This window comes from Triplophysa rosa, linkage group LG9, assembly GCF_024868665.1.
Source record: "Triplophysa rosa linkage group LG9, Trosa_1v2, whole genome shotgun sequence".
Classification (NCBI taxonomy): Eukaryota; Metazoa; Chordata; class Actinopteri; order Cypriniformes; family Nemacheilidae; genus Triplophysa; species Triplophysa rosa.
Genome location: NC_079898.1, coordinates 9,818,981 through 9,839,450, shown reverse-complemented (window position 1 = coordinate 9,839,450; position 20,470 = coordinate 9,818,981). Strand labels below are relative to the sequence as shown.

Here is a 20,470-nt window from a genome sequence, read left to right as displayed (position 1 = left end):
TTCATAGGCCGTCACAAACAACCTCGACATATTTTTCTGCTGTTTCATCTATTAGTGCACATGACCCTTTCAGTTGACTTGTTGTAAATGCAAGGGAAGTTTGGTCTGTACACATGCTTCAACTCTGAAGTAACGTTAGGCTGCTGTAGAGATCCACCTGCTGCTCTTTTACTAGGACCTCGCGCTTTAATAGAGTTTTATTTTAGTTAGTTGTTGTTGCTCGTGTGCAATAGATGAACAACAGTTCATTTGCTTTTGGATAATATTTTTAGAGGCTATTTTGCGGGAGTTCCGCCATTCTGCCGCAGCCCGCACGCCCACACGAGTGTCTTACTGCCCACACCCATTAAATCCCATTGCAAAACATTCATTCCCTCGCTCTTATTTTATTTATTAATGACGTCATCGACTAGTCGACATCGACGCGACTTTTATCACATAATAGTCGACTTCAAAAAATCTGAGGTCGTTCAACCCCTAGTGCGTAGCAACTGTATGCACGCACTGGGACATACTAACGCAAAACGGAAGTGGCCGTTGTTGCTTAGACGACACTGTGATCCTTAACTGTCACGAACATCAAAATACAGCTCTTTCTTGCATTTAAGTATTTCAGCATTTATTATTTTGTATGTAATGTTTACTTTATTTAATTGTATTAATGCAGTGTAGCGTCACTAAACCCCACCCTCTTGCGGTGAGTTGTGGGTATTATCAGCCGTTAAGTGTCCATGGATTCACACTTCAAATTTTCACCGGAAACAGTAGACCATCCGGGAATACTCATTTCAGCATACTATGATTTGGGACATACTAATTCTATTTTTGAATACTATTGATGACGGATAGTATGCAAATTGGGACGCAGCACAAATGTCTCAGAAGTTTTACATGTGTCTGACTTACACACAAGATTATGGCCCATCATTACAATTCTAACAACATAATTGCTACTTCTAACGCTGTAGCAGAACAATAACAATGCTTTATTTGTCAAGCAGAATTTCGTGCAACAGGAGGTTAAAGAGTTGATCTGTTGCCATGGGCTTTGTGGATTGCTTCACTTCCCATGCTGAATTACTCCAATACTGCTGCGGTCAAAGCCTCAAGAGCTTTAACCATGCACGATCATCAATCTAAATCTGTCCAAACAACCTCTCTTCCATTAGCGGATGACTGGTCAAAGAACACACGCTTGTTGATCTTAATTGTAACTGGGGGAACGTACACTCTCAGGTGTTGTTTGTGCCCAGATCCACAACAAACGTCAGGCCTATCTCTGTTCGCCGGAAGCTTTATTGCTGCTGTGTCTGGATGCTATCAGACATAATGATCTTCACAGATCCTGCCTCTTGTATTTAACGGGTGGAAGTAATCGCATGCTTGATCGTCCTGGGATGAGAAGACTCGAGTTGATGGCTTGGTGTAAAGCCAACAGCGTCTGGCAAAGGGGCAGCTTGATGAGAGACACATTATTCTTGTTTTCCTCTTTCCAAAAATGCCCACTTAAGAGCTTTAGCTAAATCTGAGGGTTTGTGTGACAATGCTCGGACTCATTTTACTGTGTAACAGCAGTAAAGAGTCCCTGGCAGAGACACAAACACTCTGTGACTGGCTCATGTCAGACATCTCGTCTCCGTGTTTGGATGAGTTATCAGTGGTGCGTGATTGTGCTACTGATCGTGTTTCACCACTGAGAGGAGGTTTACGGTACTGCCAATGCAAACAATACAAGATACGAAACCATTTAAGAGTTTTGGGTAAGAGTGATGTCATTACAGGCTGCCAAAACCTTCATCGCTTTTTCTGTGCTTGAGTTAAGACTGACAGTAGCACGGAGAGGAAAAAGAACATTTCGGCATGATCCATTTGTCCTTTTCTATCTTTTGTTTTAAAAATGGTTGTATAGATCAGAGGTTTTAAAACTTTATGATGCCAGGGACCCCCAAATAAGATGGAGCTTTTAAGACGGACCCTCTTTCTAAAATACATATCCATCTATCATTTTTATGTGTAAAGAAATATTGAAACTTTGTTACATAAATAGTAAGTGTAATATTTTAAGGACAACATATTGTTTCCAAACCTCAACAGCTGGCTACACTTGTTGGATGTATATAACCCTGAACAGACATTTTCAGTTCAAGTGTGTTTGTACTGTAGCAACGTTCACAGTGTATAAAAAAGTGTGGAAAAAACTCACTATAATAATACAAACATATGTAGTAATGTTTAGTAGACTTTTTAGAATTTTTGCTTTATCTTACCCCAGACCTCAGTTTGAAAACCCCTGCTATAGCTCATTCTTTAGGACTTATATTTATAGGCTATGTCATTGATAAAAAAATATGTCAAATCGAATATTATTTATAATAAAAACACTACGAATTATAATATAAAGAAACACTGATCATTTTACATTTAAGATGAAACATTTTTCATAACTTAAACCAACTTAAACAATATAAATACTACAAACTTAAGATGTCTAAAACCAACTTAAAATGCATACACACACCACTATACTGTGAACACACAGTGAAGAGAACACTTGGGTTCCGACACAATGTTACGCACAATAAGGTGAAATAAAAATAATGTGCACAAACTCAGCAAGCAAACGCATGCACTGAGAAACATGCCAAATGAAAAAGAAACAAACTAAAGCACCCAAATATAGAAATCAGAACCAAAGAAAAATTAAAAAAGCAAGCTCGAACATCAGCCTCAGCAGCGAAACCATTGATACTGCTCTAATCCTTTAACTGCTCAATCATATTCAAAGACCCCCAGTCCCCCGGTTCGTTTCTAAAGTCGCCGCAGACGGGTTTTAGGAAAGCTGTGTTTAAACAATAGCACTCGGGCGAACCTGATGAAAGGAGTGCATGCTTGTCTTTCACTTGAAAACAAAGGAGAACAGAGCTAAAGATGGACCACATGTGTAGTCCACATAGAGCCGGGGCTCCATCATCATTAGAATAAACCACTTGATGCAGGGAACAATGATGAATGTAATCTGGCAACATTTTAGTTAGTAACACCTCCAAAAACACTGCGATCATTCAAAACAACTCCATTATGTCATAACTGACCGTAAATGCCCAACATATGCAGTATGCAGGCGGAGTATAACTCAATACGACCACATAATCAACAGAAAATCCATATTGGCTGACATTAATCTGAATATTATAGGGGGGTGATGTGACGATATAATTTACAATGAAAATAATATCATTTGATAATTAAAAACAAAAAAATATGATATTTTATTACTGTGACACATTGTGTATTATTCTTTTCTTTATATATATTTTGTTTATTTACTATAATCAATATATACAGTACCACAGTTATATTTTAACTGTATGCTTGAGATTTTGTGCATTTCAGATTTTAATTTTTCCCCTGTTTGCCAGTGTCTCCACATAAAAAATGATTTACGTGGCACACATTGTCAATCACGATATCCCTGCAGATGAATTCCATATAAGTGACTTATCCATTAATATAAGACCCTATATTTCAGCATCCACCATCAGGACACTCTTCACTGCATTATGCTGTCCAATATCACAGCCCATACATCACACTGTCAGCTACGCACGGATCGTTCCCCATACACACCTAACCAGAATCAGGCAACCGCATGACTCCAACTCTATTGATCACACTTGTTTTAATGTGTTATGAGAGCCATACCAGCCATTTCACCTTCTTAACTCTCACGCCACGCGCGGCCATGCCAAGAGAGGCCTGGTCTGTGGGCGCGGCCGGCCCCGTGTTCTTGCTGTGGCGTGGATTCTGGAGAGGAGCTCAGAGGAGATGCATGAGCTCAGAGTTCAATCAGGGTTTATGTCATTTTCTCATCGTGCTCCTTCGGTTACAGCAGAGCTAATGGAAACCACAGAGACCTCGGCCCGTTCCAACGCTGCTCTATATTAAAGTCATAGATCCGGCTTGATCTGCGTTCTCGTTTTGATAGTTAAACGCTACGCTGCACACACGCTCGCATCAACAGCCGTCACTGTCTTGGCCGCAGCATGGTTTTAATAGCAGAGGTTACACTTTAAACTATTGCTAGGCCGAACTCGGTCGACCTTTGTGTACGGCAACAGCTATAACTGGGTTTTTCATTACAGAAAGATTGCTCATGAGGACTGCACAGATATTTTAAGTGGATTTCAAATGCATCTCTAGTCAAAGGATTTCAAAAGGTTTCTACTGAAATGGTCCAACTACCCCTTACAAAAAAGTTGAAGTGTGCTAAAAGCATACTTCTTTCTATTCACTTTATGTTCTTTCTTAGAAATATACTTAATATAATACTTACTATACTCACTAATTATACAGTACTTGGCTTACTATACTTAACTATACTTCCAAAATAATATCTGACAAGTATATTCAGCCTATACTACACAATCTTTTGATGGAGATATTATTGAAAGTATAATAAAGTATATTCCAAGTATACTTGATTTGTAGTTGTGTCTTACATGTCCAAGTTTATATAGTAACAAAATAATATATACATACATTACAAATAGCAAACTATACGCCAAAGAAAACTTACAAGTGTACTTAGAGTATGAAAACTACTAAGCTAATAGTTCACTGAGAGTACACTTCACCTACACTTTTTATAAACTAACAATGTGTTATTGAACTGTAAGTATTGAAAATGCAAGTACTGTACAGAACTAGTAAAGGTATATTATAGTATACCTATAAGTTAACCTTGCAGTACAGTTAATGTACAGTTAAACTAGCTGTTTACTCAAACCCTACTACTGTTACACCTAAAGTATACTTCAAAGGATACTTTTATAAACTTTAAAGTGGGCCAATTTAGACCCAAGAAGTATTGAAATAGTAAACCAACAAGCATAGTAATAGTACATTAAGATTATTACACTTACTTAAAAAAAGTATTCCTAAAAATATACCTGAACTTGACTTAAATTGGCTTAATATAATGAACTTGAAGTAAACTCTTTTTTTTGTAAGGGAAGTCTGACTTCATTACTGAATATTTCTATATTTTATATTACATTTACACATCCTTCATTGCTTCTCCATAAACATTTATGGAGTCCATGGGAAATAAACTTGAGCTTTTTGTGAGTTTATGAGTTGCACACCAGCCTGAGATCGTCAGAAACGTGCTGACAGCGGAAATAAATATCCTGACACGTTTCTTTCTCTGTGTCGTGATGTGTCCGTTCATAATCACACAGTGCCTTGCATATTTAAACAATAATGCAAAGCCTGGTTCCTGTCTTTCTGCTCGGCCAGAGAGCTGGAGTCTACTGTAATTGCATCCAGATGCATGTAGCTTGAGAGCAGGAAAGTGAGAGAAAGAAAGAGGCTCAGCTCTTTTGACAAGGCCTTCTCTCAACACCAGACTGCGAATCCAAACGTGGGGCTGAGGCCAAACATAACATTTCATCAATCTTGTTTCACTGACAGCAAAACAGCATCAAACAATGGGGCTCCTAATGTCTTTCTCCCGGCTTAGTATTTGCCCTCAAACACAGATGATGAAAGCCGGACGTGACCGTGCGCCTGTCTCACGCTGCGAAATAGTTTGGGAAAGAAAGAGAGAGAAAGGAAGAGCGATAGAAGGAACTTAAAACGGAGCGTTCGGGAGAATCGCTGCGCTGAGGACAGGGCCGTGTTTGAGCCAGAAACGGGTTGGGGGTTTATAATATCCACATTCGGGGGTCACTTTCTTCAAAAACAAAAGAAAACGGGACATGGTCAAAGTACCAAGCGGGGCACAAAAGCAAGCCAATTGCAATGGAGCAGCTCCAGTGCGAGAGCTGAGGCAACCAGGCATTCAGGGTGTGTTAGTATACTGACTGAAGATCAGGGCCAGAGTCATGTCATACAGAGATGATGAAGTGATGGGCCAGCAGTGACACACAGCCAGACAGGCTTCTCTCACTGCAGCATGCATGCAGAACCGGCAAACGTGCCAGCGGACCTCCAGTCACATGCAAGAGATGATGGATCAGGCGTGAACAAAAGAACTCGACGTAAAAAACAGAAAAGAAATTCGCACATGACAATGATGAAACTAAACAGTACTGAAGCTGTTGCGATACTGTGGTGTTTTTCTTGTTTTGAGCACCACAGACATCAGTCATTGAAAGCAAGAAATAGTGATTCCATGACTATCGTTTAGAGGACATTGTACATTTCATTGTGTTTACTTTATATATTAGGGGTTCTAGCGAATATAAAAGAAAACCTTTGGGTCTCATTCACAAATTTGGGCAATAAATTTCACAAAGAAAATATTACATCTGTGACCATTCATTTTATTATTATTATTATAATTATCCAGTATTATTAATAACGATAAAATTATTGTTATCATCATCATCATTGTCATCATCATCATCATCAATTATTATTATTATTAATAACACTAATAATAATAATGACATTATGATTATTATGATTATTATTAGGTTATTTTACATTGATGCATTTAGAAAGATGCTTTCAACCAAAGTGTCTTCAAGGCTTTGTTGTTCCCATCACTACAACCTACCGGTTAATTACAATGACCTTAAAGTTTGCACGGCACCCTTTTCAGCAAACAGGAGTATAAACACTCATATGTAATTGTTAGTGAATGAGACTCTTTGATTCTAAAGCAGCACATAACAGATGAAAAACAAACTGTAGTCATGAAGACACTGTAATGAAATTAGAAGGCAGCAGGTGTTACAGAAAATAAGCCACGGACACAGAGCGCAAGGCATAGACATGTGGCTTCAATGGCCAAGGTCTCCAGTCACAGTGTGACACTCATTTGTCCTCTATCATTTCTTGTCTGAACCAAGCCCTTCTCTAGCTGAGTAGAGGAAGAATCATATGCGTCACACAACCACACCTGGGTCTGGATTTTGACTTACTTTCTGCCTCGGGTCGAGTTATAACTCCCTCCGTATTTCTTCCGATTAAGGATGAGAGCAGCAATTTCTGGCACGTAGCGAGCAAACATGGCCTACATGCATGAAACAGAAACAGAAAAGTGCATGCAAAGAGGGGTTCTGCTGTGACCGAGGCCACAGAGGCACCTGGAATACTTACTTTCTGCCATTAACCGCACTATAGGAACCACCATATTTCTTGCGGTTTCCTATTAACTCTATGATTTCAGGGACGTAGCTGGCAAACATGGCCTAAGGAGAAGATAGAAGACAGAAGCAGAAACTAAAAACGAGAGCGGAGAGACCCGTCAGAGGGGGCACGTGCTTATCCACCTGACGTTTTCCCCCAACATCCGAGGAGCGGAAATTGATGAGAGGGACATGTGATTCGTGGAAAAACACAAATCTTTAGTTCGTTTTTTTATGAAGTTTATTAAAGCTCCCCATCTCACAATATGATTTAAATTATGGGGAAATAGAATGGGGAAATAGTTCAAAACTACACCAGTTTAAAAGTTACTGGTTGAAAATGAAAACACTTGTAGTGCGATCGGTCCATCACGGACAGTAAAAAAGGTCTAGTAAAACAGGAAGAGAAAGAAGAAAAACCCTACATGCCATGTTTTGTCCAACAAACACTAAAGCAGTGGCAAGTTGATTTGAATAGCCTAGCGTGATCGCCCACAGCTGCAAAGCACATTAAGACTCATTTGTGCGATTTCAATGAGTTGGATGTGTTTTGCAAGATTGCAGCCTCGACGATGTGCTGTTTTATCTCTGCGCCGTATTAGCCGGACACTTCGTCTTCAGGTTGTCCTTCAGAGCTCTGAGCTGTTGTTCTCGAGGGCCTGGATGAATTATGACATCTGAATGATCAGACGTGACGGTTTACAACCTTTCCATACTGAAGTCATTAATTGAACACCTGATATAAAACAGACTGCAGAGCCGTGATTATTTCCAGTCGTCCTCAAAACAAAGAAATAACACATTGCTATGGCAACTCCTGGGAGGCTGGAGCTCTTTCTGTCCTATGATAGAAATGGAATGCATCTGTCATGAATTACAGCTGCATAAACTTCATAAGAGATCATCTCTGTACGTGATTTATACCATCATCTCTTGAGTCTGTGTATTAACTAAACCCTAGTACGGGGTGATACATGGAGTTTAGAAAGTTTGATTTTCATTTCAGTCATAACTTCAAAAGAATTTGCCTGAGTTGTCACTCAAAGATATGTTATAAAATCTATTTCAGTAAAAAATGAAGATCAGACCATGTGTTACGGTGATTTTACTGTTATGTGAATGATTCTGATTTACTAAATGATTCTGTCAAATAATGTCTAAAAATCATTTGATTTACAGAATGTTTCATCGGACGTTTGGCTAGTGTCTAATAATAGAACTATTTATATTTTATTCTATTTATGTTCATATTAATTTATATTATTTTTTTGTATAATAATTGTATTAAATAAAAGATTTGTTGAATTTTGTGCATGTTCATTTTATTAAATAAACAATTTTTTGGAATGGGTCCTGTAGTTTTGTTACATTTAAATAAACCGTATGGTGCATTGACATCTAGCGGTTGAGTTTGGTATCGCAGACTAAATTCAAAATACTGGAGAGACGAGTTTAGCCAAGTAATGCTCTTCTCGGTTTCTTTTGCTTGTTATCAGAAATAATCTGCAGGCGCTCTATTGTTTGTGAATGTGTACAGGAAGTTAAGGGCACTCCACGAAGGCGCGCATGTGCAGTAACGTTTGTTTATGTTGTCACTTTGAAACCCTCTTTAAAAGTTTAGGCTCAACCTGTTAAATGTCCAAACTTCAATTCAACCACTTCCTATTCCTATGGCTTTCCACCAAAAACTCAAACATTAGTCTCTATAACCAGAGTAGCTTATGATACGAGAGTAATGCATGCATATCAGAACGTTTCTGGCTGGCGTTGCCATGGTGACGCTCAAGCAGGACTATGGGCCATCAGCCTGCCACTGTGTTTGTTGGAATTTGGGGAGGGAAACAGAAGGATGGGATCTCCTGAAACCGCAAAACTGTTTTAAGAGAATAGCAACAACATTATCGTCAAAATACATCATCACACTTTCATCCTCATTTAAATACAACGCGTAGCCTCATAAGGGACAGTGAATAAGGATGTCTTCAGCATGTAGAATTTAAAGCAGGGTGATGGATCTCTACAGACATTACAGAGACATTGGTCATCATGGTAAAACATTTAAATTTAGCCCAATATGAAGTCAAGGTAATGAAAGACATATCAAAGGGGGGCTTAATTGATATAGATGGCAGTTGTAATGAAGTGCATGAATGGTAGGGGTGCAGGGGAGGGTGCCAACAAGAAGAGAAGCGATTTTACCAGACCACCGAGAATGAAGAAGACCATGAAAAGGCGTCCGAGAGTGGTTCTTGCATAGACGTCTCCATATCCCACAGTGGACATAGTGACCATTAATAAGTACACACATTCCCAATATGAGAGCGGTTGAGAATTTTGGAAGTTTTCCCATGGATCCCCTGAGTTTTCCACCTGTAGGAGGGAGAGCGTGAAATGAATTACTGTTGGATCCAAACGCGGTCTCTTACAGCCATCTACCGTCCATATACGATATCACAAAGATGAATTGCGAGAAGAACCAAACTGAGGATTTAGTGGCGATCAGAGTCTCTGCTGCCATCTAGTGGCACAGATGTCCTCTGGCACATCCTGATAAAAACACGCAAAAGGAAAAACCAAAAATACTGAATCTTTCGATGAACTATGACACAAACCACATACTGGACACAGGAACAGACGTCACGGCCACTTAAGAGAATTTGACTCTCCCACAGATCTGCACGTGCTCTCCGTTCTTACTCAGTTTCTCCATGGGCATGGGAAGAGAGGGGCGTGTGTGTGTTTTTTCACTCACCAGATGAATGAATCCTGCAGCAGTGAGCCATGTGCTTATGAAGATGGAACACAGGTTCACCAGCTTGATGGAATTACTGTGAGAGACGAGAGTTACATCACACCTCCCAAAGTGAAACGCATCACACTGACGTACAGATCAGTCATCTATTGAGCCCAACACACACACGAGAGGCCAGTTTGGCCACGTCTTGACACAGCGCTGCTCGTTGGGAGTGAATACACAAGTTATCAGCCAACAAATCAAACGACACTGGGACCCTGACATTGGGTCTCATTCATGAAACGAATGAGCAGAACAAATTTGTGTGTAAATCGTTCGTAAAGTCATTCCAACGTAAATTTTAAGATTCATGAAAATGTTCGTATTTTCTAAATTGTTAGTTGGTACGAAAGAAAAATGTACACCTGCTCCATACCACGTGTAAATAATACGTAAAACCGCACGTAACGTTCTGCATTCTTTTAGGGTGCGTTTACACTTGGCATTAACATGCTACCTGTATCTGGATGTTGTCCACATACACATTGAAAAGACAAGTGTAAACGCGCTTCTGATCGGAATGTCATCCGATCAGCGTGTCCTGATCCAGAGGTAGTCGAGGACGCATTGTGATCGGATCTCAGTGTAATGTAAACGCAATCCAGACATCTTATCTACATTTACCGGTACAATTTCACAGAAAACCCCGCCCGCTATCATTATTCTCTCTTCTGTCCGAATCCTTTCAGACTGCGGAGCAGCTGACAAATACAGAGGAAAGTTTACTCTTGCACAGTCGTTCGTTTTCCCACGAAATTATCATGGATACTTTAACCTACAGAGGATTTATGTCAAATCACACGAGATGTTTTACTTGACCACTTCAGCTGTATCATCGCTGTATTTGTGACTGCCATGAATGGCGTTGACTCGCACACAAAGCGCCAGCTTAAAACGCATCATTTGTTTATTTTCATGTCACAGACACGAATGGCAACACTATACCAGCTTGTTTCTAACATACGTTTGTGTGTTTACTGTAGCCTATACGCGCGTAATCAACTCTCCGGTTCCCCGAGGGCTGCTGCCGCTTGTGTCTCGTACGGCTCTCACTAAATCCTTGGTGTTTCGAGTCTGACGGCATCACCCAAACGTGTTTTTTCATCTTTTTTTGAGTCTGACGTCATCACCCAAGCGTGTTTTTTCATCCATTTTAACAATCATAGGTAGTTTAGATGGTCAGAGTAAGGTTAGGGTTAGGGTGTGGGTTAGGGTAAAGGTTTCGTAAGACTTGAAACACCAAAGATTTAGTCAAAACCTACAAGCCACGCCCACGGATCTGACTCGAAAATACCGTCCCCGAAAACAGATTAAGCCGCAGACGGCAGCTTGAAACGGAGCTCTGAATAAACCGTATATCATTTACACACAGAAACAAGATTGTATAGTGTTGCTAATAGCTGATGTCAGTAAACACGCTATTTAGGTCGCAGACCAAACAAACGACGCGCTGTCACTTTCAGCCGAACCAACCCAAATACACGAGAACGATGTAAGTGCTCGCTTTTGATCATAGTAACTAGGCCTACTTATGTGATTATTTTATGTGTCTGTGACATGAATAAACAAATGATGTGTTTAAAAACGCCATAGAGTCTGTGTGTGTGCGCGCGCGAGTGAAACCCACCACAGCTCATGTACAAAAGCTGTTGTTTGTCATTTTACAAACGTCCTCTGCTTATACTTTCACATATAAGATCATTAATCGTTTTAACCATGGTTTACTTCCCACCGCTGCCTCGAGTTCAACATGGCTGCGTATCAAATGTGTAACATGCTCATCCTCCCCGTTATACGTGTTGTGTGAAATCTCCCCGAACCGGGGCTATTTTTAAATTGCAAGCTTATTAAAATAATGGGCGGGAAACTATAGAGATCCGATCACATTATCCAGATGTGGAAGCCACTTGTTGACAAGTGTAAACGCGCTGTGTCCTGATTGTCTGAAGATCCGATCTGCTTGTTCGGATCACCGAGATCGCATGTTAATGCCAAGTGTAAACGCACCCTTAGACAAACTGATGACACTGCATTTTGATGCACTGTGTGTATTGATATTTCACGAGTTCTTTTGCTCTGTCTTATCATTTTTTACTTTTTAACTTTGGGTAAAACACAGAGCTCGTCACTGTCCTTTTTCACACAGCCGTCCAATCACAGTGGAGAAGAGGCGGGAAACAAACACTACATTGACCAACCATCATACACAACAATGGAGAAGTTAATATTGTTACTGCATTTTCATATGAAGTCATATTCTTCTAAATAAGATATCAGTAACAAGTAGGCTAACTGTTGTGGATAATCTAAATCACAGCAACTAACGCATCTCCGGAATAACGTGCAGTGCCTCTAAAGCGTTCTCTGGCGCCACCAGCTGGTTGTTTTCAGAAGAGCAGCAGATATTATTATTTTAGCTGGCTAAAAACTCTTTGGTGGAAACTGTTTAATTGATTAATTTATTGGTAAGCATATAGCCTATTAGTATCTTATGCCTTTATGCAATATAATGTAGCCTAACCAGAGAATGAAGTCCAGAGGATTCCAGCATTCCTAGATACGGAATTTGCGTAGCTGTAATTCATAGGTGGGGATTATGCTTATTGTGAATGAGTGTGCATGCATGCCCTGTTTACGAGTGATTGGAATTCACTAACATACTCAAATTTTACAATCAAGTCTAAAGTTTACGAAGTATTTGTGAATCCAGAGGAAAGTTTTCGGGAAGGTCTCTTTTATGCGCAAATTACTCGGAATTTACAAATGTTTCATGAATGAGGCCCATTGTGTCGTATTTGCATAAAATGTAACTCTTTAACTGCTTGCTCTAGCAGTGCCTCAAATAGCCAACTGTCTCTGAAAATAAATGACTTATGGTCACGTTGTCGCTGCCAAATCGCTGTCAGCCTGAACACACCATAATAATTCTTTGTGGTCAATGTGAGCCAAATATGGTGGTGGAAATGTGACATTCTGTAGACGGTTGTGTCATTTCTGTGATATATCTAAGCAATTTCTCTCAACTGAAATATGATTGGATGAAACAAATAAATGATTCCAGCATAAAGTTCTGACTGCGTTTTGCCTTTTCTTCCTTATCCTGACATATTTAAAAAATACCACTGAGGATGCGCTGATCTTTCATATGTGCGACGGCTGCTGGAAGAGGAATCAATCAAGAACCTGTCTGCATCACACACCCGCATTCATCAGGCTGGACAGCGGCCCTGTTCTCTTACCTACAGCACACTAAATGCACACACAGTGGGGGAATAACCGAAAACATTCTGCTCAACTATAAGCCCTGCAGACGTCTGGCTCGAAGCTTCAGAGCTGCACTGATGGTAAGGACACCAGAGACGCTAAGGAGCTGTAGAGACTGTGTGTGTTGATGTCATCGTGGAGTTATTGAGGGTGTGAGAGGTGCACAATAATGGTGTCGGCCTTACCTTGTTTTTAAGATATTCAAAAACTGTAAAATTTCTGAGAACTGTATCAATCTCAACGCTCTTAGAAACCTCAGACCTGTAAGAGAAGAGAAAAGCGAGAATTTGAGAATGAAGACGAGTTTATAGCATAGTATATAGTGTAAAACAGTTTGGTATGTTTGGATGAAATACCAGCAAATAGTCTGCTACATGCATAGAATATCATGTTATTTTTCATCCTATTGGGACACTTTACCCAAAAATGAAAGTTATGTCATCATTTACTCACCTTCGAGTTGTTCCAAATATGTATAAAAGTCTTTGTTCTGACGCACACAGAGAAAGATATTTGGAAGAATGCTTATAACCAGACAGATCTCCCCCCCCCCCACACACTCTCATAGGAAAACTTGCTTTATACATTTTTTTTGTTCGCACTTTTGACTACCAATGTATTTTTCCTGTTATGGGAGTCAATGGGGGGCAAAATCTGTCTGGTTATAAGCATTCTTCCAAATATCTTTCTCTGTGTTCATCAGAACAAAGAAATGTACACAGATTTGGAACCACTCGAAGGTGCGTTTCATTTTTGGGTGAAGTGTCCCTTTAAAACAGGAAGCTGTACCACAAGGCTTCTCTTTTACATTTCAATAGCCAATAGGCTTCAATTTACGACACAGTCAAAGTTTTTGATTCACTTCTTGGGTCATTCTCATGAAACATCATGCAAGTAAAGATTTGAATAATAAAACATAATTCGGTAACAAAAAAATGCTAATAATAAACATAATTGTGTTTTCTACCTTGCACAAACCCTAATTTTAACAAAGGAATGAAGTGTTTATGTATTTTATTGCCTTTTAGGCTGAAATTCTTATTAGCGTAACGCATTCAGATTTTTTACGCAGAGTGCATTATTTGTTGTAGTTTAAACAGAGTAAAATTTAAATATTCTGGAAAAAAACAATTGAATGTTCTAGATGTTCTTGAATGACATTATGATTATTGTATAAAGAAAAATAAGAAAAAGTGTCCCTGACTGATATTCTGATGCATTTTATAAAGATTGTTTAAAAACACACAAATATATTTACATTACGTTTGATTTTATGTCAAGAAACACATCTACAAGTACCTTTTAAAAGGTTAACAGATTACTTTACATTTCAAAAAGATTAATATTCTCTTGTCAGGCTGTGTACACAACTTTTTTCCATTCTCATTACCAATACAGTTACTTTTCTGCATTCAAAATATTTTACATGTATAATTTTCTATTCAAATATACTATATTAATGTCTTTTTATGTATGATTAATAAAAACGTGCTTGGGTATCATGGCTTTGCTTTTTTAGCAAAACATCATATGGCATTAACAGTTTTGGTTAATGAGAATTTCTAAGGCTTTTTTTGCAAAAAAATTTAAATTGTGTTAAACTCTTAGTAAAAGTTTTGAAATGTAAACACGTCACCTTGTCTTTAGTGGATCAAAAGGAAATTTGTTGATGCGCTTATTTTATAAAGCACATTCTGGCAAATACCTGCGTACGGTTTATAATCTATATACTGCATTGCTAGTAAGAATAGTCTGAAATTGTTCCATTCAAAAACACTTCATGGTTGCCAGACAAGATTAAGCCATGATGGCAGACACCTTCAATATCTAATAAGACATTTCTCAAAAGCAAAACAGAAAAGTATGTTATTAAAAAATATATTTAACCTTTAAAGCACAGCATCTCTAGGAACATTACATGTGCATTATGTGATACGAAATGTGATTGGTCCTGAAAACAATGTCACAATGCAAAACAAAACAGTTGTTAAGTGCATTTTTTGGAGCTTGGAGAAGAACAGGAACAGCTGTGGAACTCTCTCACTTGTGTACGTGTGAGAAATAGGTGCTGAAATGAGCGCATCAGGAAGCAGATTAGAGAAAAAGATCACCTGCTTCAGCAAGCTCCTTATATAAACACCAATTTCTGTCCTGCTATGAGCGTCAAAACAAAATCTACTCAAACACACACACCTCGTCTTCTCAGCTTTGCTCACGCTGCATTCTCACACAAATGATTCAAAAAAGTTCTTTGAGTCCTGGCAGATTTACACCGTCTCTGTGCACAGATCATTTTCACAGTAAGACTGGGATGAGAGTTATTTTCAGCAACAGGAAACAGAAGCACTTCAAATCCTTACCAGACCCTTTGCACACACAGCCAGAAAGCAAAACCCAACGCCACAAGCTTCCTGCAAACATCATCTAAAAAACAACAACTCCTCAGAAACGATCACTTACACCAGTTAGACAGCACACGAAGGCAAGAAGAGAAAGAGTTCTGGTTCTTCTCTCTGCCATCTCCTGGCTGACATGTGCTTAACCTCACACGATAGCCGTTTGGAAACAGGTCACCACAAGACTTTTTGCGTCTTCGGTTCTGGCTCTCCTCAACCAGTTCGGTGACCAGGGCCCCACGAGGGCCTCGAAACACTAGGAGCTTACTGGAGATCATGATTCTACGATTCCCAGAGTCTGTCCTGTGATCAAAGATGTGCGTGTGCTCTGAAAAAAGTATACCCAATATCAAAAAAGTCGAAAAGTTGAGACAACCTCCTCATACGGCACACTGGAGTAATGCCACAGAATCTGTGTTTAACAATGCTAACAACTCTAAAAGCCTAGACAGTGACACCCGTCATCGTATAACCTTTCCATCTGCCTGCAGCCTCTGACGTATTTGATCTCATCTTTTGATATTAAACTCCCACGCACAGAGCTTTCCTTTGACCCGCTCTCTGTTTTATTGAGGTGATGGGCTTTGGCGTGCACAGAACCTGTCTAGCGATTTAGATCGGTCTAAATTGAAAAAGCAAAAACAATAATCCTGAATTAATCACAGAGTCAGTGATTAGAAATGAAATACCATAAAGTTGAAAACCTTTTTATATCTTCTGCACTGTAATCCTGTTGTTAAGCTCGTTTAGTATGATGCTGAGATTCAGTATACTTTGGTTTTTACTGATAGTTTCATGCTGTTTTTCTGATCTCAGTGATGCATCTAAACTGTGTATCTATCCCTTGTAGTGTTCATGCTTTGTTAATTTCTCCCAAATACAAGCAAAATAGAAAGCATATCGTCACTGTCATTCTGATTCCTCGGATGTCCAAATTCTCTGTTTTTCATGAAAACACTGTACTTCATTAAAGTTGACAAGCACTTTTTAATACTTTTTATTGGTTAGATATTTGTAAAACCCAGTGACAAACAAAAAGGGTGACTAACAATATTGATTTATGGCAAATGGAGATATTTCAGAAAGACAGCAGCGAATAATGGGAAGTATTTATAATTTACCTCTGTTAAATCACATGAAAGGGTGTTTTATTTATTTATTTATTTTTGAGAAAATCTACGTGAAAAACGTATGAAGCTTAAAAACACATTTATTACATAATTTGTATTAAACATTGAGATGTGTCAAGGAGACACGGAGAAGAACCCAAGCGCAGGCAACGGCAGTGAAGGGGTTAACCAGTTTAATCAAAACAAAGAACAAAAAACACCCACAATGGGGGACAGACAGGGTAACTAAGATATAGCAAAAGGGAAACTGAAAACTTCCCACGAGGGGGCAAAAACAGCAGGGCAAAAAACTAAAACTTAACACGACAAAATGTCAAAAAAACACGGCAGGGTAACTAAGGCAAAAAACACAAAACTCACAGTTCCAGGACAGGACAAGAAACAGGCATTCGGGCAACAACATGAGAACATGAACAGGGTACACGTACACATCAAACAGAATGCAATCCAAAAGCACAAGACAATGAAACATGAAGGCATTTACAGGGGAAGACAAACGAGGGATAACGAACGAGGGCAGGTGGGAAACATTAGACACGGAAGGAAAGCAATACATGAAATGAGAGGGGCGGGGCTAATGACGAGACACGAGAAAACACATGAGATGTCAAAAACATAAACATCTCATGGCCTTCTCACATATAACCTAAGGACTCTGTCCCGATCCTGCCACACGACTAGAAATTCATAAGCAAGAAGGCAGGACCGTGACAGAGATGGGTCTCACAGACCTGAACACCACACAAGGTTTAAGCAGGCATCTCTGCTTCGAGAGAAACAGTAAACATAGGCCTAAATGTTTCCAAAAACTACACAGCTGCCTACCTAGACAGCATTTTAGGAATCAAAGATCTTAATCCTGTTCCAACATTAGTCTGAGATACCTCATTTTGGCTATATTTTAAATGAGCATTGCATATATCTTTACAGAGAAGGCAATGACTGGATTCAGGTGATGTAAATAAAAAATATATATTTAATGTAATTAAATAGTGTTCATTCAATGATAAAGTATGAAAGAAACATGTTATGGCAAATTTTACTTTTTTATTATTTTAGATTCATTTGAAAATGTATTATGTTTAGTTTAGTTCTGGCTTGAAAACGTACTTTGCTACAATAGCTGGATTAAAATGAACAAATACAATTTAAGTTTTATTGTAAATATATAAAAATCTAGATATACAAAAATTCCAATGTGATAAATCAAGATACATTATTTAATTACATTGCCCATTCATCCTTAAAATGCAGGCATTAATAAACGTGAAAATGCAATGATACATCCAGTTCTGTCTCCCTATTTATATATGCATCAGTCATTTCCATTGAACCTATGCTGAACATGACGTTGTCTTTCTAGCACAGCAGCAGCAACAGGATCAGAGCGACTGTTGTTGTGCATTGAAGCAGGCTTAAAGTGATACTTCACCCAAAAATGAAAAATCTGTCATCATTTTCTCACCTTCGAGTGGTTCCAAATCTGTATAAATTTATTTGTTCTGATGAACACAGAGAAAGATATTTGGAAGAATGCTTGTAACCAAACAGATCTCAACACCCATTGACTACCATAGTAGGAGAAAAAACAATGGTAGTCAAAAGTGCCCCAGAACTGTTTGCTGTCCTACATTCTTTAAAATGTCGTCTTTTGTGTTCAACAGAAGTAATTTTTCTTACTATGGGAGTCAATGGGGTGCAAAATCTGTCTGGTTATAAGCATTCTTCCAAATATCTTTCTCTGTGATCATCAGAAAGAAAGAAATTTATACAGATTTGGAACAACTCAAAGGTGAGTAAACGATGACAGAATTTTCATTTTTGGGTGAAGTATCCCTTTAACCAGCACATGTGTAGAATGAATAGATGCTCATTCAGAGATAGTCACCACTGACACTACTGCACTTCATTCACATCGCTAAACTCACAGAGCAACGGCATGTCACGTGTGTCACAGCCACAAACCACTGGCTCTTTTTCTCAATCAGGGAGTACTGACCATGTGTAAACGGGGATAAAGTAATGTCTGGATTACTCTGGGCTTGAATCTGCCAGAACGCACTAGACGTATCGAGGCCAGCCACGTGAGAATGGGCTGTACATATGAAAGAGGCTTAAAACAAATTAGATTCCTTAAGTGATTTTTTCTCTCTGGTTATGTGACTTATTTGACTGAGGGGTTTCCTGTGGTGAGGACAGGCCATTCAGCCATCTGGTGCAATACTGTATCAAACCACTAGATGGCACTCGGAAACTGACTGGATTAAAAAAGCTATGGCACCTTCTATATATGTGTTATAGACAAATGTATCAACATATTCAGGACTGGGAGATTTATTTCGTCTATATATATAAACTTTGTATATAAATTTGGCGATTGCCAACTGACTTACTAGCCACCAAAACACTGAAAAAGTCCCAGGGCTCAGTACATCATCCCTGCAATAGAAATATTTAAAATATATATTTCAACCACAACAATACAAACCTATCTAAAATGGTTTCTAATAGCCGATTATACTGGATTACACACAATCCATTACATTTCCAGAATAACAATAGTGGACCCAGTTTGCAGCCAAACGCTCCAATAAAAACAAAAAAAACCTCCTTACATATTAATTAAAGCAGTCTTTTTGCAGACTGAGAGATTATTTTGAAGAGGACAAACTCTATTTCAGAGTCAGATACTGTTGGTAATTGATTGGTGGAAGGCAGCTTGTTGTGTAAATCCATATTCAACCCTCTTGTGTTTGAAAGTACTCTGCCTGCACTTCATCGGGGAGATTAATTTCTATTTCCCATAAATGGCTCTCTGTATACCCGCTCAAATGAATAGCACTTTCTCCACTGTATTAATCGATGTCCAGTTGTCAGTGAGAGGAAGGTATACTTGGATGACGCTGATGTAATTATGGTTTTAGAGAAGATTGGGACCAGGGGTGTAGAACCTAAGAGCACATTTGGCAGCTGAAAACAAAACGTTTTAAAAACAACAATGCACAGAATGTGGATTTACAGTATGTGTACAGCACTGGTCTAAGTGTTAATCTATCTACCACAGTAACCGTCAAAATATCATACTTTACTATAGCAAAGTTATTGATTTCCTTGGCTGACATGTCACAGCCATGCTAATGTCATAACACTTGTGTGCGATATTGTGTGTGTGTCTCTCAGAGTTCTCTGAATTCAGTGTTGAAGAAATGCTGATGTTGCTGCAGATGTTTGATATTTCACAATCTTTCATCAGGTCTGAGAGTCTGAGTCACTTATCACTTTTTTATATTATTATTATCTTTTCTGAACAGTTTATGGTCAAAGTCATTATTTAACAGACTAAAACTAGATATGAAAAATGTTAGTGTGCTTAGACCACTAGAGGGCAACAGATGTTTATGTGTTTTAAACAAATGACATCAAAGATTTGTTTTATTATGGTAAATTAAATGGCTGTTTAAATCAGAAAATCTGCTTGCATCAAGAAAAGCATTGTCCATTAAATATCCATTTGCCTGACTATATGATATAATATTAAATGATTCACCGCAATAATGAGTTGGAGGGGTTATGGAAGAAAACGTCTTGGTTACGGATGTAACCTCAGTTCCCTGATGGAGGGAACGAGACGTTGTGTCGAGCAGACAGATGGGGTTCGCTCTTGAGAACCTATCAACTTCTGACTAGTTTAGAAAAGGCCAATGAAATTGGCGAATGAAATTTGCATGCCGGACTCCGCCCCCGGATATC

The 20,470-nt window shown here is 38.8% G+C and overlaps 1 protein-coding gene across 2 annotated transcripts in view; it reads right to left on the bottom strand.

Annotated features, from left to right (window-relative positions):
• kcnma1a (potassium large conductance calcium-activated channel, subfamily M, alpha member 1a) overlaps positions 1 to 20,470 on the bottom strand; it is a 176,474-nt gene that overhangs the window by 46,839 nt on the left and 109,165 nt on the right. For both annotated transcript variants that reach the window (XM_057342163.1, XM_057342161.1), the window contains exons 6-9: positions 13,380 to 13,455; positions 9,889 to 9,964; positions 9,336 to 9,506; positions 7,108 to 7,199 (exon numbers count right to left, since the gene is read on the bottom strand). In XM_057342163.1, the coding sequence (XP_057198146.1) occupies positions 7,108 to 7,199; positions 9,336 to 9,506; positions 9,889 to 9,964; positions 13,380 to 13,455 (415 nt within the window). The remainder of the gene's footprint in view (positions 1 to 7,107; positions 7,200 to 9,335; positions 9,507 to 9,888; positions 9,965 to 13,379; positions 13,456 to 20,470) is intronic.